Genomic DNA, 13,327 nt, shown 5'->3' on the forward strand with positions numbered 1-13,327 from the left:
ACCCTCATCCTCCCCATCTCATCTGCCCGCAACCTCGGAGTCATCTTCGACTCCTCCCTCTCCTCTGCGCATATCCAGCAGACAGCCAAGACCTGTCGCTTCTTTCTCTATAACATCAGCAAAATTCGCCCTTTCCTCTCTGAGCATACCACCCATACTCTCATCCACTCTCATTACCTCTCACCTTGACTACTGCAACCTACTCTTCACTGGCCTCCCACTTAACCATCTATCCCCCCCTTCAATCCATTCAGAACTTTGCTGCGCATCTTATCTTCCGCCTAGACTGATATGCTCACCCTCTCCTCAAGTCACTTCACTGGCTTCCGATCAGGTACCACATACAATTCAAGCTTCTCTTATTAACCTACAAATGCACTCAATATGCAGCCCCTCATTACCTCTCTACCCTCATCTCCCCTTACGCTCCTACCCATAACCTCCGCTCACAGGACAAATCCCTCCTCTCAGTACCCTTCTCCACCACCGCCAACTCCAGGCTCCGCCCTTCCTGCCTCGCCTCACCCTATGCTTGGTATAAACTCCCTGAGCCCATACGCCAAGACCCCTCCCTGCCCATCTTCAAATCCTTGCTCAAAGCCCACCTCTTCAATGTCGCTTTCAGCACCTTACCATTATTCATCTATTCAGGAAATTTAGACTGCCCCAATTTCATTGACTGCACTTTTTTGTCCTTTAGATTGTAAGCTCCTTCGAGCAGTGACTGTCCTCTGTGTTAAATTGTACAGCGCTGCGTAACCCTGGTAGCGCTTTATAAATGGTAAGTAGTAGTAGTATTAGGAAAGGTATGGAAAACAGAGGTGAGGATGTTATAATGCCATCGTATCGCTCCATGGTGCGACCACACCTTCAGTATTGTGTTCAATTCTGGTCGCCGCATCTCAAGAAAGATATAGTAGAATTGGAAAAGGTGCAGCGAAGGGCAACTAAAATGATAGTGGGGATGGGACGACTTCCCTATGAAGAAAGACTAAGGAGGCTAGGGCTTTTCAGCTTGAAGAAGAGACGGCTGAGGGGAGACATGATAGAGGTATATAAAATAATGAGTGGAGTGGAACAGGTGGATGTGAAGCTTCCTTCACCTCACTTTTCAACCACGCCGGCTGTCTTTTGGACTTCCGTCTTTCTTTTCTAATTTGCGGAATATGTTTGGCCTGGGCCTCCAGGATGGTATTTTTGAACAGCGTCCATGCCTGTTGTACAGTTTTTATCCTCTCAGTTGCCCCCTACGTTTTTGTTTAACCATTCTTCTCATTTTATCATAGTCTCCTTTTTTAAAGTTAAACGCTAACGTATTTGACTTCCTGTGTATAGTTACTTCAAGGTTGATATCAAAACTAATCATATTATGATCACTGTTATCAAGCGGCCCCAGTACCATAACGTCCCTCACCAGACCAAGTCTAGAATTTTTCCTTCTCTCGTCGGCTCCTGCACCAGTTGCTCCATAAAGCTGTCCTTGATTTCATCAAGGAATTGTATCTCTGTAGCGTGTCCCGATGTTACATTTACCCAGTCCATATTTGGATAATTGAAGTCACCCATTATTATCACATTGCCCATTTTGTTTGCATCTCTGATTTCTTTTATCATTTCTGCGTCTACCTGCTCATCCTGTCCGGTCCACCCTGTCACTACGATATACTTTGTACCCCGGTATGACAGTGTCCCACTGGTTATCCTCCTTCCACCAGGTCTCAGTAATGCCTATTATATCCAATTTTTCATTTAGTGCAATATATTGCAACTCTCCCATCTTATTTCTTAGACTCCTAGCATTTGCATATAGACATTTCAGAGTATGTTTGTTGTTCCTATTTGCATGATGCTTAGTACTTGACACTATTGATTTGCCATCTTTTGTCTGATCTTTAGTTGTATTTAAGGGCACCTGGCCTACCAGGTTCTGTTGTGCAACCTCACTGTCCAGAAACCCTATCTTCCCTGTTTGTGAGGTATCCTTGCAAGATACCTTATCCTGAACTATGCGCTTTTGAGCAACTGTCGGCCTTCCCCCCATTTCTAGTTTAAAAGCTGCTCTATCTCCTTTTTAAATGCCAATGCCAGCAGCCTGGTCCCACCCTGGTTAAGGTGGAGCCCATCCTTTCGGAATAGGCTCCCCCTTCCCCAGAATGTTGCCCAGTTCCTAACAAATCTAAAACCATCCTCCCTGCACCATCGTCTCATCCACGCATTGAGACTCCGGAGCTCTGCCTGTCTCTTGGGCCCTGCACGTGGAACAGGTAGCATTTCAGAAAATGCTACCCTAGAGGATCTGGATTTGAGGTTTCTACTTAACAGCCTAAATTTGGTTTCCAAAACCTCTCTCCCACATTTTCCTATGTCATTGGTACCCACATGTACCAAGACAGCCAACTCCTCCCCAGCACTATCTAAAATCCTATCAAGTAGACGTGTGAGGTCCGCCACCTTCGCTCCAGGCAGGCAAGTCACCAGGCGATCCTCACGTCCATCAGCCACCCAGCTATCTATATGCCTAATGATCGAGTCACCAACTACAACGGCTGTCCTAACCTTTCCCTCCGGGGCAGCACTTGGAGACATTTCCTCGGTGTGAGAGGATAGTACATCCCCTGGTGGGCAGGTCCTGGCTACAAGAGTACTTCCTACTTCACCAGGGTGATACTCTCCTTTTAGGAGACCTCCCTCCTCCAAGGTAGCACAAGGGCTACCAGACTGGAGGTGGGACTTCTCTACAACATCCCTGTAGGTCTCCTCTATGTACCTCTCTGTCTCCCTCAGCTCCACCAAGTCTGCTATTCTAGCCTCAACAGAACGGACACGTTCTCTCAGAGCTAGCAGCTCTTTACATCGGGCAGACACATATGACATCTCACCAACTGGCAGATATTCATACATGTGACACTCAATGCAAAAGACTGGTTAGCATCCCTCTCGCTGCTGGACTGCTGACTCCATCTTAGAGGTTTTCAATAATTTAAAACTTGCTACAGTATTAAGGATATTAGCCTAATATAAAAGTGTCTTTTAGATTATATAGTATATTGTATGATTTATTTAGTGTTTCCTTCTCAGATGGTAATGAAATGTATTTAAAACTCTGTAAGAGCACTCCTTGCTTGTTACCCTAATTATAATAACTGACTATAAATGAAGAGTTGTCCTAGGGGTGGAAAGACTAAACTAGATCCTGCAGTGCCTGTTAGATTCTATCTGTTAATGCTGTGGTACAAAGCTTTTAAAACTAAGTGGAAAAGACTAAGGAGATTAGTTGTTAAAATGTTCTTTTTATATTTTTATTTTGCCTAACACTAACCTACAATTCCTCCTTTAAACCACAATCTTTAACTTCCCAAAGCACAAAGCAAAGTAGCATTCACTTACCAGAGAAATGTCCTCTTCTCTCAGAAATTCTCATTCTAATTTTTGTTTTCCATTCCTTTCCTAATAATACCTAACATTCTATTTGCTTTCTTAGCCACAGCAGCACACTGAGCAGAAGGTTTCAACGTATCATCAACGACGACACCTAGATTCCTTTCTTGGTCCGTGACTCCTAACGTGGAACCTTGCATCACGTAGCTGTAATTCGGGTTCCTCTTTCCCACATGCATCACTTTGCACTTGCTCACATTAAAAGTCATCTGCCATTTAGACGCCCAGTCTCCCAGTCTCATAAGGTCCTCTTGTAATTTTTCACAATCCTCCCGCGATTTAACCACTTTGAATAACTTTGTGTCATCAGCAAATTTAATTACGTCACTAGTTACTCCCATCTCTAGGTCATTTATAAATATGTTAAAAAGCAGCGATCCCAGCACAGACCCCTGGGGAACCCCACTAACTACCCTTCTCCATTGAGAATACTGACCATTTAACCCTACTCTCTGTTTTCTAGCTTTTAACCAGTTTTTAATCCACAATAGAACACTACCTCCTATCCCATCACTCTCCAATGTCCTCTGTAGCCTTTCATGAGGTACTTTGTCAAATGCCTTCTGAAAATCCAGAAACACAATATCAACTGGCTCCCCTTTATCCACATGTTTGTTCACCCCTTCAAAGAAATGTAGTAGATTGGTGAGGCAAGATTTCCCTTCACTAAATCCATGTTGACTTTGTCTCATTAATCCATGCTTTTGATTATGCTCTGTAATTTTGTTCTTAAAATAGTGTCTACCATTTTGCCCGGCACCAACATCAGATTCACCGGTCTACACTTTCCCGGATTTCCTCTGTAACCTTTTTAAAAAACTGGTGTTACATTGGCCACCCTTCAATCTTCCGGTACCACACTCAATTTTAAGGATAAATTAGATTTTTTTTTTTTTTTGTAAGAAGTCTTTTATTGAAAATTCTCATTAGACAACATACAATATTTATCGCTCTACACTGGCACGTTTACAATGTAGTCCAGACAAGATGAAAACCAGGTAGTGCAATTTACTGCCACAGTACAACAATTAAATATAAACTGTAGAAACTTCAACTTTTTATTGAAAAAAAATTTTTCCCCCCCCTATCCCCCATCTTATCAACAGCCCCCCTCTATTGCTAAATCCTGCCCAATCCCTCCCACCCCCATCTATTTCCCCGACCTACACAACTGTCTCACTATGTGCCACTCACACTTCTCGTATGTGCCTGCTCTAAACATTACCTGCTGCATTAACAAAAAACTGCCATATGTCATGCCACTTGTGCGTTTGATGTCTCCTGACTGCCAAGAGTCTTTCCATCTCATACACGTTTCAGTTTATTGTGCCATCTCTTAACCGAAGGGACCCCCTGTCGTTTCCAGTGCTGGGCGATTGTCACTCGGGTGACACATACCACCTGCCTCAGCAGTTTATGCTGCGCAGCCGGCATGCCCTCTACTTTTGCAGCAAAAAGAAACACTGTCGAAGCCCATGGAATGGGTGTTTGTAACCAGCTCTGCAGCCTGTTTTGAACCGCCTTCCAGAAAGCTCTCACTTTGTAACAACTCCACCAGAGATGCCCCAGTCCCCCTCATACCACACCCCCTCCAGCAGAGACCTGATATGTTTGGGTATATGCGCTGGAGGCGATCAGGAGTAAGGTACCACCTGTATAGCACCTTCATAGCATTTTCCTTTAGCGGGACGTGTATGGAGACCTTTGTCACTTCACGTTCTATTCTCTCCCACTCCGGCACATCCAGTGTCACCCCCAATTCCCTCTCCCATCCCCTCCTATGGTATTCGTACACAGGGTTCTGCGCAGTGATATATTTGTAAAGTGTGCCTATCAAGCCCCTAGAAGTGGTTAACATTTCACATATCTCCTCCAGGTAGCCTTTGGTCCGCTTAATTACCGTAGTAACTGCCTTAGTACGGAGGAAGTGAGCTAATTGGTAGTATGCAAAATCGTCTCTCAGCACCCCAGGGTATCGTGACTGCAGCTCTCCAAATTCAAGGAGAGTGTCTCCATCAAATAGCTGGTCCCATGTTCGCAGCCCTTCCCCGTACCACCTCATGACGGACCCGTCCGTCGACCCAGGCAAGAATAACGGGTTGTGAGCTATAGGGGCCAAATGTGTCAAAGTACACCTGCCCCCCGGAAACAATTTATCCCAGTAGTGAAGGGTAACCTCCACCGAGGGACACACGCTCTCGCCTAGTTTGCGAAATGGCTTTGGTAGCCACATAAGTGCTCCCAACGGTGTCGCCCCCGCAGAGTGTTGCTCCAAATGCACCCATTGTCTATCCGGATATCCCTGGTACCATTCCAAAGCTACCTTTCCTTGGGCCGCCCGATAGTACCAGAAGACATTCGGGACCGCCAGGCCTCCCCGATGTCTCCCTTGATATAGTAGGGTACGGGACAGCCTAGGATGTTTTCCTGCCCAGACGAAACGCACAATTCTGTCTTGCAAAGAAGCAAGAAATCGCCTGGGCATCATTACAGGCAGCACCTGGAATAAGTATAAGATTCGTGGTAAGACATTCATCTTAAGAATTGCTATACGACAGGATAAATTAGATATTTTTAACAATAGGTCCACAAGCTCATTTTTCAGTTCTATCAGTACTCTGGGATGAATGCCATCCGGTCCAGGAGATTTGCTACTCTTCAGTTTGTAGAACTGCCTAATTACATCCTCCAGGTTTACAAAGAATTCATTAAGTTTCTCTGACTTGTCAGCTTCGAATACCATTTCCGGCACCGGGGATGAGCGGGGACGGGTTTGATTCCGGCGGGGATGGGCGGGGGTGGGTCGCATTTCTGTCCCCGTACAATTCTCTAATTCGAAGTTACCCTCCCCTGCTCACTAACTTATCATTGAAACCGGACCCAATACTGATCTCAACAGCTGAAAGGCAAGCTAAACTAACACAAAAACCCAGAACACCAGATCCCACATCAAAGAACAAAGCCCATCACACATCCAGTCATCAGAACACGGTCTTAATAGTAACCACAGGGAATATACACCATAATGAATACCCTCAAACTACTCCTAATAATCTACTTCTTAACACTAATCCACCTAACACTAACCACCTCACTCGCAGATAGCAACATCATACCCATACAACACAATCATCATACACTGATCAAATACACCACACCCTCATCAAACTGACAATAACGTAAACAAAGGAAGAACACTTACAAGCGAACAACCACATCAGAAGGGAAAGAAGGGCCCAAACAAACTCACCTTAACAAAGAAACGAGAACTAATAAAAGTCCACACAACATCAAATACAGAAGACCCATTCCAAACAATCCAAGTGGGCTACATAAACGCCAGATCCGCTGTAAATAAAACAGAAATACTAACAGACTGGATCAAGTCAGAAAACCTTGACCTGCTCTTCCTCAATGAAACTTGGATCCATGACCAAAAGGAACCTATAATCCTAGACCTGTGTCCCCCAGGATACAAAATCACACACTGAACCAGAAAAGTAAAGAGAGGCGGAGGCATAGCACTAATCTACCGATCCCACTTTACAACCGTAACCACTGCCGAGTCCATAACACCTCAACTTGAAATAGCCTCAATCAAAATCCTCAATAAAACCCTACGCGATCATCTGAATTGTGTCTTGTTTTAAAGACATCCAGGTAAATGGAACGAAGGCCAAACTAACTTCATGGACTTCATTTCAAACACATGTGTAACCAACTTCAATATACTAGTACTAGGAGACATCAACCTTCACTTAGAAGACCCGAACTCTATCAACGCACGAAAATGTAAGGAATTCCTCAGTCTATGGGATCTTAAATGGCCACAAATGCAAGCAACCCACGTCAAAGGGCACACACTTGATCTTATCTCACACAAACTTTCAACAGACCAGAACCTAACAATAACAGATACTAAATGGAGAGAAATACCCTGGACCGACCACTACAAACTAAACTTATCCTTACATTGGCAGAAGAAGGGCTAACAATGAACACAAGAACACACATCCTACAGCAAAAGAGGTCAAGTAGACACGAATACATTCTGGCAACTGATATACAATAATGAATGGACAGTACAAACAGACTCTATATTCTACCTCACAGAATGGGATAAAAGATGCAAAAGCATACTAGATGAAACTGCACCCTTAAAATCAAGAACATCACGCAAGCATAACTCAACACCACGGTTCAATAATGAACTGAAAAAGCTAAAAACAAACTAGGAAACTCGAACAAGCGTGGAGTAAAACAAAAGATGAACATGCACTCAACACATGAAAACAAACACAAAGAAAATACAAATACGCAATAACACAGACCAAAAGATTATACTATAAAGCCAAAATAGGGACAGATTACAAAGACACAAAGAAATTATACCAACTCGTGAACAAACTCCTAGTGTCCTGTTTCTGTGATTGGTGAGCCCTTAGGTTCCCTAAGGCCCCGCAGGTCCTTAGAGGACAGCCGTGCACCCCGAATCTTCACCCGCGGCGGCCGCCGTTCACCAAGGGTTATGCCCCCAGCTGCAGGCAGCCAGCAGGACTGCTGGAACCGCGGGGTGACGGCTGACCTGGCTGGTAGTCAGTAACACCGTCTAGGACGCTCAGTCTCTGAAAGGTAGCTAGCAAGGGCGGCTAGCCCTCCGTAAGGATAAGTAGCACAGTCTCTGAAAGGTAGCTAGCAAGGGCGGCTAGCACTCCGTAAGGATAAGTAGCACAGTCTCTGAAAGGTAGCTAGCAAGGGCGGCTAGCACTCCGTAAGGATAAGTAGCACAGTCTCTGAAAGGTAGCTAGCAAGGGCGGCTAGCACTCCGTAAGGATAAGTTGCACAGTCTCTGAAAGGTAGCTAGCAAGGGCGGCTAGCACTCCGTACAATCCCACTGTGCAGGCTTCTGATATACGAAACGGAAGCACTGAGTCTTCTGGCTCCCATGTTTAAATATTGCGCCGTTCCGCCCCCTCGTCGGGAGGAGCACCAACCAACCCGGACCCGGAAGATGATGGGGCTTGAGGATTGGCCGGCCCGCCCTCCAGGCGGAGTCTGAGTCCTGGTGCGCCAATCCGGCGTGTTGTGGGAGAAGCCTCCGCACCGATCCGCCCAGGGCAAGGGAATCGTCGGCGCCGAAGCCGCCATCTTGGCCGGCGCAACGATCCACTTTCTGGGGCCCGCGTTTGTTCCAGCAGGTCGCCGGGCTCGGCCCGACCCGCGGCAGCGCCGGCTTCCCCAGAGGTCCGTCCCCGCAGCCCTGGACGCCGCGAGGCCCGTCGACCATCGCTCCCCACCCCGGGAGCGCAGGTAGGCACGGGAAACGTGACACCTAGATACCAACCTGGTCACTACCACGAATAGACATCCCATCTGCAGATAAACTTGCAAAGTATGTCAATGAAAAAATTGTAAACCTACGCAACATGCTACCTCAGAACAACACTGACATTGAAAACTTCCTTAATGAGTTGGACCCAACCACTGGAGAATACCCGTCAGACCGGACCTGGCCCTCCTCACTGTAGAAACAGTTACCCAGGCGATTTAGTAGGTTTTCTAACACTCACTGTAAACTAGATACCTGTCCCAGCTACTTAATGAAATCTGCCCCTGACCGCTTCATAGCAGACCTCACATCCCACCTTAATTACATGATTAAGCAAGGCCTCTTCCATAAGGAAAATGGCAACATCCTACTTACCCCAATACCAAAAGATACCAAGAAAAAAAAAAAACGAAATCACTAACTACCGTCCAGTAGCAGCTATCCCGTTGGTGGTCAAACTGATGGAAAGCACAGTAACCACACAATTTACAGATTACATAAACAAATTCTCAATATTACACAAATCACAATCAGGTTTTCGCCCCTCCAAAGCACTTAAACAGTATTACTCACTCTTCTAGCCAAATTCAAGCAGGAAATAGCAAAAACATCCTTCTCCTCCAATTCGACATGGTAAACCATAATATATTAATAAGATTACTAGACAAGTTCGGGATTGGTGGAAACATGCTTAACCACAAGAACATATCAAGTAAAATCAAATTCAAACATATTATCACAGTGGAAAGCAGACTGTGGAGTACCACATGGATCACCGCTATCACCGATCCTATTCAACTTAATGATGACCCCACTTGCCAAGTCCTTATCCAACCAAGGCCTTAACCATTTCATATATGCAGATGATGTCACAATATACATTCCTTACAAAACCAAACTGACAGAAATCACCAACGAAATCAATCTCAGCCTGAGCATCATGGACTTATGGGCAAATGCATTTCAACTAAAACTGAATAAAGAAAAAACACATTGTCTCATCCTCTCATCCCAATACAGCGCGGACAACCCAACAGGTATGAACACCCCAAATCACACCCTTCCTATCTCAGACAGCTTGAAAATCCTCGGCGTTATAATGGACCATAACTTAACACAAGAGAGCCAAGTGGCATCCATGACAAAGAAAATGTTCCACTCAATGTGGAAACTCAAACACGTGAAACAATTCTTCTCGAGGGAAACATTTTACAGCTTGATACAATCGATGGTACTAAGCCACTTAGACTACTGCAATGGAATTTATGCGGGATGCAAAGAACAAACCTTAAAGAAACTTCAGACCGCTCAAAACACGGCAGCTAGGCTTATATTTGGCAAAATGCGATTTGAAAGCGCAAAACCCCTCCACGAAAAACTACACTGGCTCCCAATCAAAGAACGCATCGCCTTCAAAATCTGCACCATGGTTCACAAAATTATCTACGGCGAAGCCCTGAAATATATGACAGACTTGATCGACTTACCAATTAGAAACACATTCGAATCAACACGAACTTATCTAAACCTACACTACCCAAACTGCAAAGGACTTAAATACAAATCAACTTATGCATCCAGTTTTTCCTACATAAGCACACAACTGTGGAACGCATTACCAAAAACCTTGAAAGCGACATACGACCACCTAAACTTCCGGAAATCACTCAAAACTATCCTGTTTAAAAAGGCATACCCTACCGATCCTACTTAAATGTCTGATCTCTGCAACACAACCAAACTAAAGCACGTAATGGACATAATCACAACTCTTCCGTTCTATGATTCCCTAATGTGGCTGTGCCACATGAACTTTATCGTACCACATCATCACTTTGTATTGGTTCACACTGGAGTCTGCAAACGGCTCTCTGGTACTATGTAAGCCACATTGAGCCTACAAATAGGTGGGGAAAATGTGGGATACAAATGTAACAATTAAAAAAAATTTTTTTAAATGAGCCTCAGTAGTATGTAAAAGCAGTCTAATGGCAACATGCAAACATTTCCACGACACTGTAGCAAACAGAATCAACATGCAACATGAAAGTGGACAACAGTAGTGCTATGGAATGACCAATTGCTACAGACCAGAAAAACTACGTCATAGTTTTGCATTCTATAGAGAGGCACGAACTACTTTTTTTTTAACAGGAGGTTGTAACATATTCCAAGTTTTTGTTTAATGTTTATTTTTCTTGATGTATCGCCTTTCATCTTAAGGGACAAAAAAGCAGTTTACATAGAATACAGCTCATTGCAGTATCTCATGAACAAAATAAACCTCAATGGGGCTGAATGGCATAAAATCAACAATCCATCAATGTTAGCCAGTTAATCACTGCCACACAAATTCCCCAATCAAGAGACCTGTGCAGAAGGACATTCTATATAGAAATCTAGCCCCAAAAAATTAAGATAAGATTGGGTAGTAGATGCAAAGGAAAGAGAGAATTAAATAGACACAGGATAAGATATGGCCTCTCTGTACAATGAATGGGAAAATTCATACCACCCAATATTCAGCCCATAGTGGCATGCAGTGTCAGAGCTGCTCAGAGCTGCAGGCTGACCTGACTCCGGATATTCAATGTCGGAAAATGTCTGGCTTCTGGCATTCAATATCTGGGTATTAGCAGTTACCTGGAAGTTAACCAGGCACTGGCTGATATTCAGAACAGTGCTCTGATAATTTTAGTACATAAAATTAGGACAGCCAATATTATTTACTGTCCTAATTTTATGTGGTCACTTAGCCGGTTAGTGGACTAAACAGGTGCTCCGCTCCTAGCCCACGCCTAAACTAATTAGGAGATGTCCAGTTAGCTGCAATATTAAGCGACAATAACTGATTAAGTGCCGCTGAATATAAAGTGTCAGGTTGCTCAGCGGGGTGTAACCAGGCAGGAGCCTCTCCTGCTCGGATAAACCCTTTTGAAAATCAGGCCCTTATTTTATTTACTGGATTCATGGAACTTTTCTGATTTGAATTATGGACTGTCCAATCATACCTTGACAAACACAGCATATAAGGCTACTGTGGTTGGGTGCAGAGAGACCAAGTCCATCAGCACATCCAAAGACATGTCAACTTCTGCAGTATAACCACTACAGACATGTGTCACCAGTGCAGCCACAACTTCCTGTAAAAAGATGAAAGCAAAGTCATACCAAAACTCCTTATAACCTCAAGCAACTTGCTATCTCCTTAGCCTTAGAAACCTTTTTTTTTTTAAATCAAAAGCTTCTTAGAAAAAGGGACTGGTTCCTACAAACAACTACTTGTAGTGCAAACCCAAAAGTCCTTCCTTTATTTATTTATTACATTTGTACCCCATGCTTTCCCACACATTGCAGGTTCAATGCGGCTTACATAGTAATATGAAATATAAAGTCTTATAAGGAGAGAAAAATTTCAAACTGTAATAAAACATAGTAATGGTGAAGCTTAATAATGTATGATTAGGATAAGGGAAGGTAAACAGGATAGGATAGGTTGGAGGAAATGGGGTAAGGAGGGATATGGTAAAGGAGAGATGGAGAAGAAGAGGTTGGGATGAGTAAAGGGAGAATGGGGAGGTGGGGTAGGTATAACCAATGAAGAGGTCGGTATCAGTGTCAGGACAGATTTGGAGTGTAGGCTAATAAGATTAAGTTGGGTCATTAGAGTAGGCTTGCTTAAAGAAATGAGCTTTCAACAGTTTTCTAAAGGGTAAGTAGTCGTTGATTGTTCGGATAGATCTTGGTAGAGCATTCCAAAGCTGGCTGCCCAAGAAGGAGAAACTGGATGCACAGACATTTTATAAAATAGCTTAAAAGGTATGAGAAATAATACAAAGTAATATTTTAATATTAAAGAGAACAAATCTGATAAGCAAAGGCCAAGAAGGATAAGGGAGTATGAACATATTCACAGTGGATGGGGTTAATATAGCACACCATAACATTATCAGGGATATGTAAAATTACTTATATACTTGTAAGATTTAGACAATCCCTCAATGAGAGCTTATAGTTTATTCAGATTTCTTTTACAGAACAGATTTCTTTATACCAGAACTGAACAAAACCGAACGCTCTAAACTTGAATGCTTAGATACTTTGTCACTAATGAACTTTACCAGAACTGAACAAATCAAAACTCTCTATACTTGAATGCTTATATACTTTGTCACCAATGAACTTTAACGCAATACCACTTTATTTCTCATCCAGTAATGAACTCTCCATACCTGACTGCTTAATTTACTCTATCACTTATGAACTTTAATTTATTTATTTATTTTTTGATACATTTGTACCCCGCGCTTTCCCACTCATGGCAGGCTCAATGCGGCTTACATGGGGCAATGGAGGGTTAAGTGACTTGCCCAGAGTCACAAGGAGCTGCTTGTGCCTGAAGTGGGAATCAAACTCAGTTCCTCAGTTCCTCAGGACCAAAGTCCACCACCCTAACCACTAGGCCACTCCTCCACTCTTTAATGCAATACCACTTTGTATTTCTCATTCCAGAAATGGCGATCGCCATTACGGCATAATGTAAGTCACATTGAGCCTGCA

The 13,327-nt window shown here is 43.7% G+C and overlaps 1 protein-coding gene across 3 annotated transcripts in view; it reads right to left on the reverse strand.

Moving 5' to 3' along the window:
- The window catches only part of FANCD2 (FA complementation group D2), a 763,224-nt gene that overhangs the window by 509,568 nt on the left and 240,329 nt on the right, over nucleotides 1–13,327 (reverse strand). For all 3 annotated transcript variants that reach the window (XM_030205444.1, XM_030205445.1, XM_030205443.1), the window contains one exon: nucleotides 11,779–11,910. In XM_030205444.1, coding sequence (XP_030061304.1) covers nucleotides 11,779–11,910 — 132 coding nt within the window. The remainder of the gene's footprint in view (nucleotides 1–11,778; nucleotides 11,911–13,327) is intronic.

Source organism: Microcaecilia unicolor, chromosome 6 (genome assembly GCF_901765095.1).
Source record: "Microcaecilia unicolor chromosome 6, aMicUni1.1, whole genome shotgun sequence".
Lineage (NCBI taxonomy): Eukaryota > Metazoa > Chordata > Amphibia > Gymnophiona > Siphonopidae > Microcaecilia > Microcaecilia unicolor.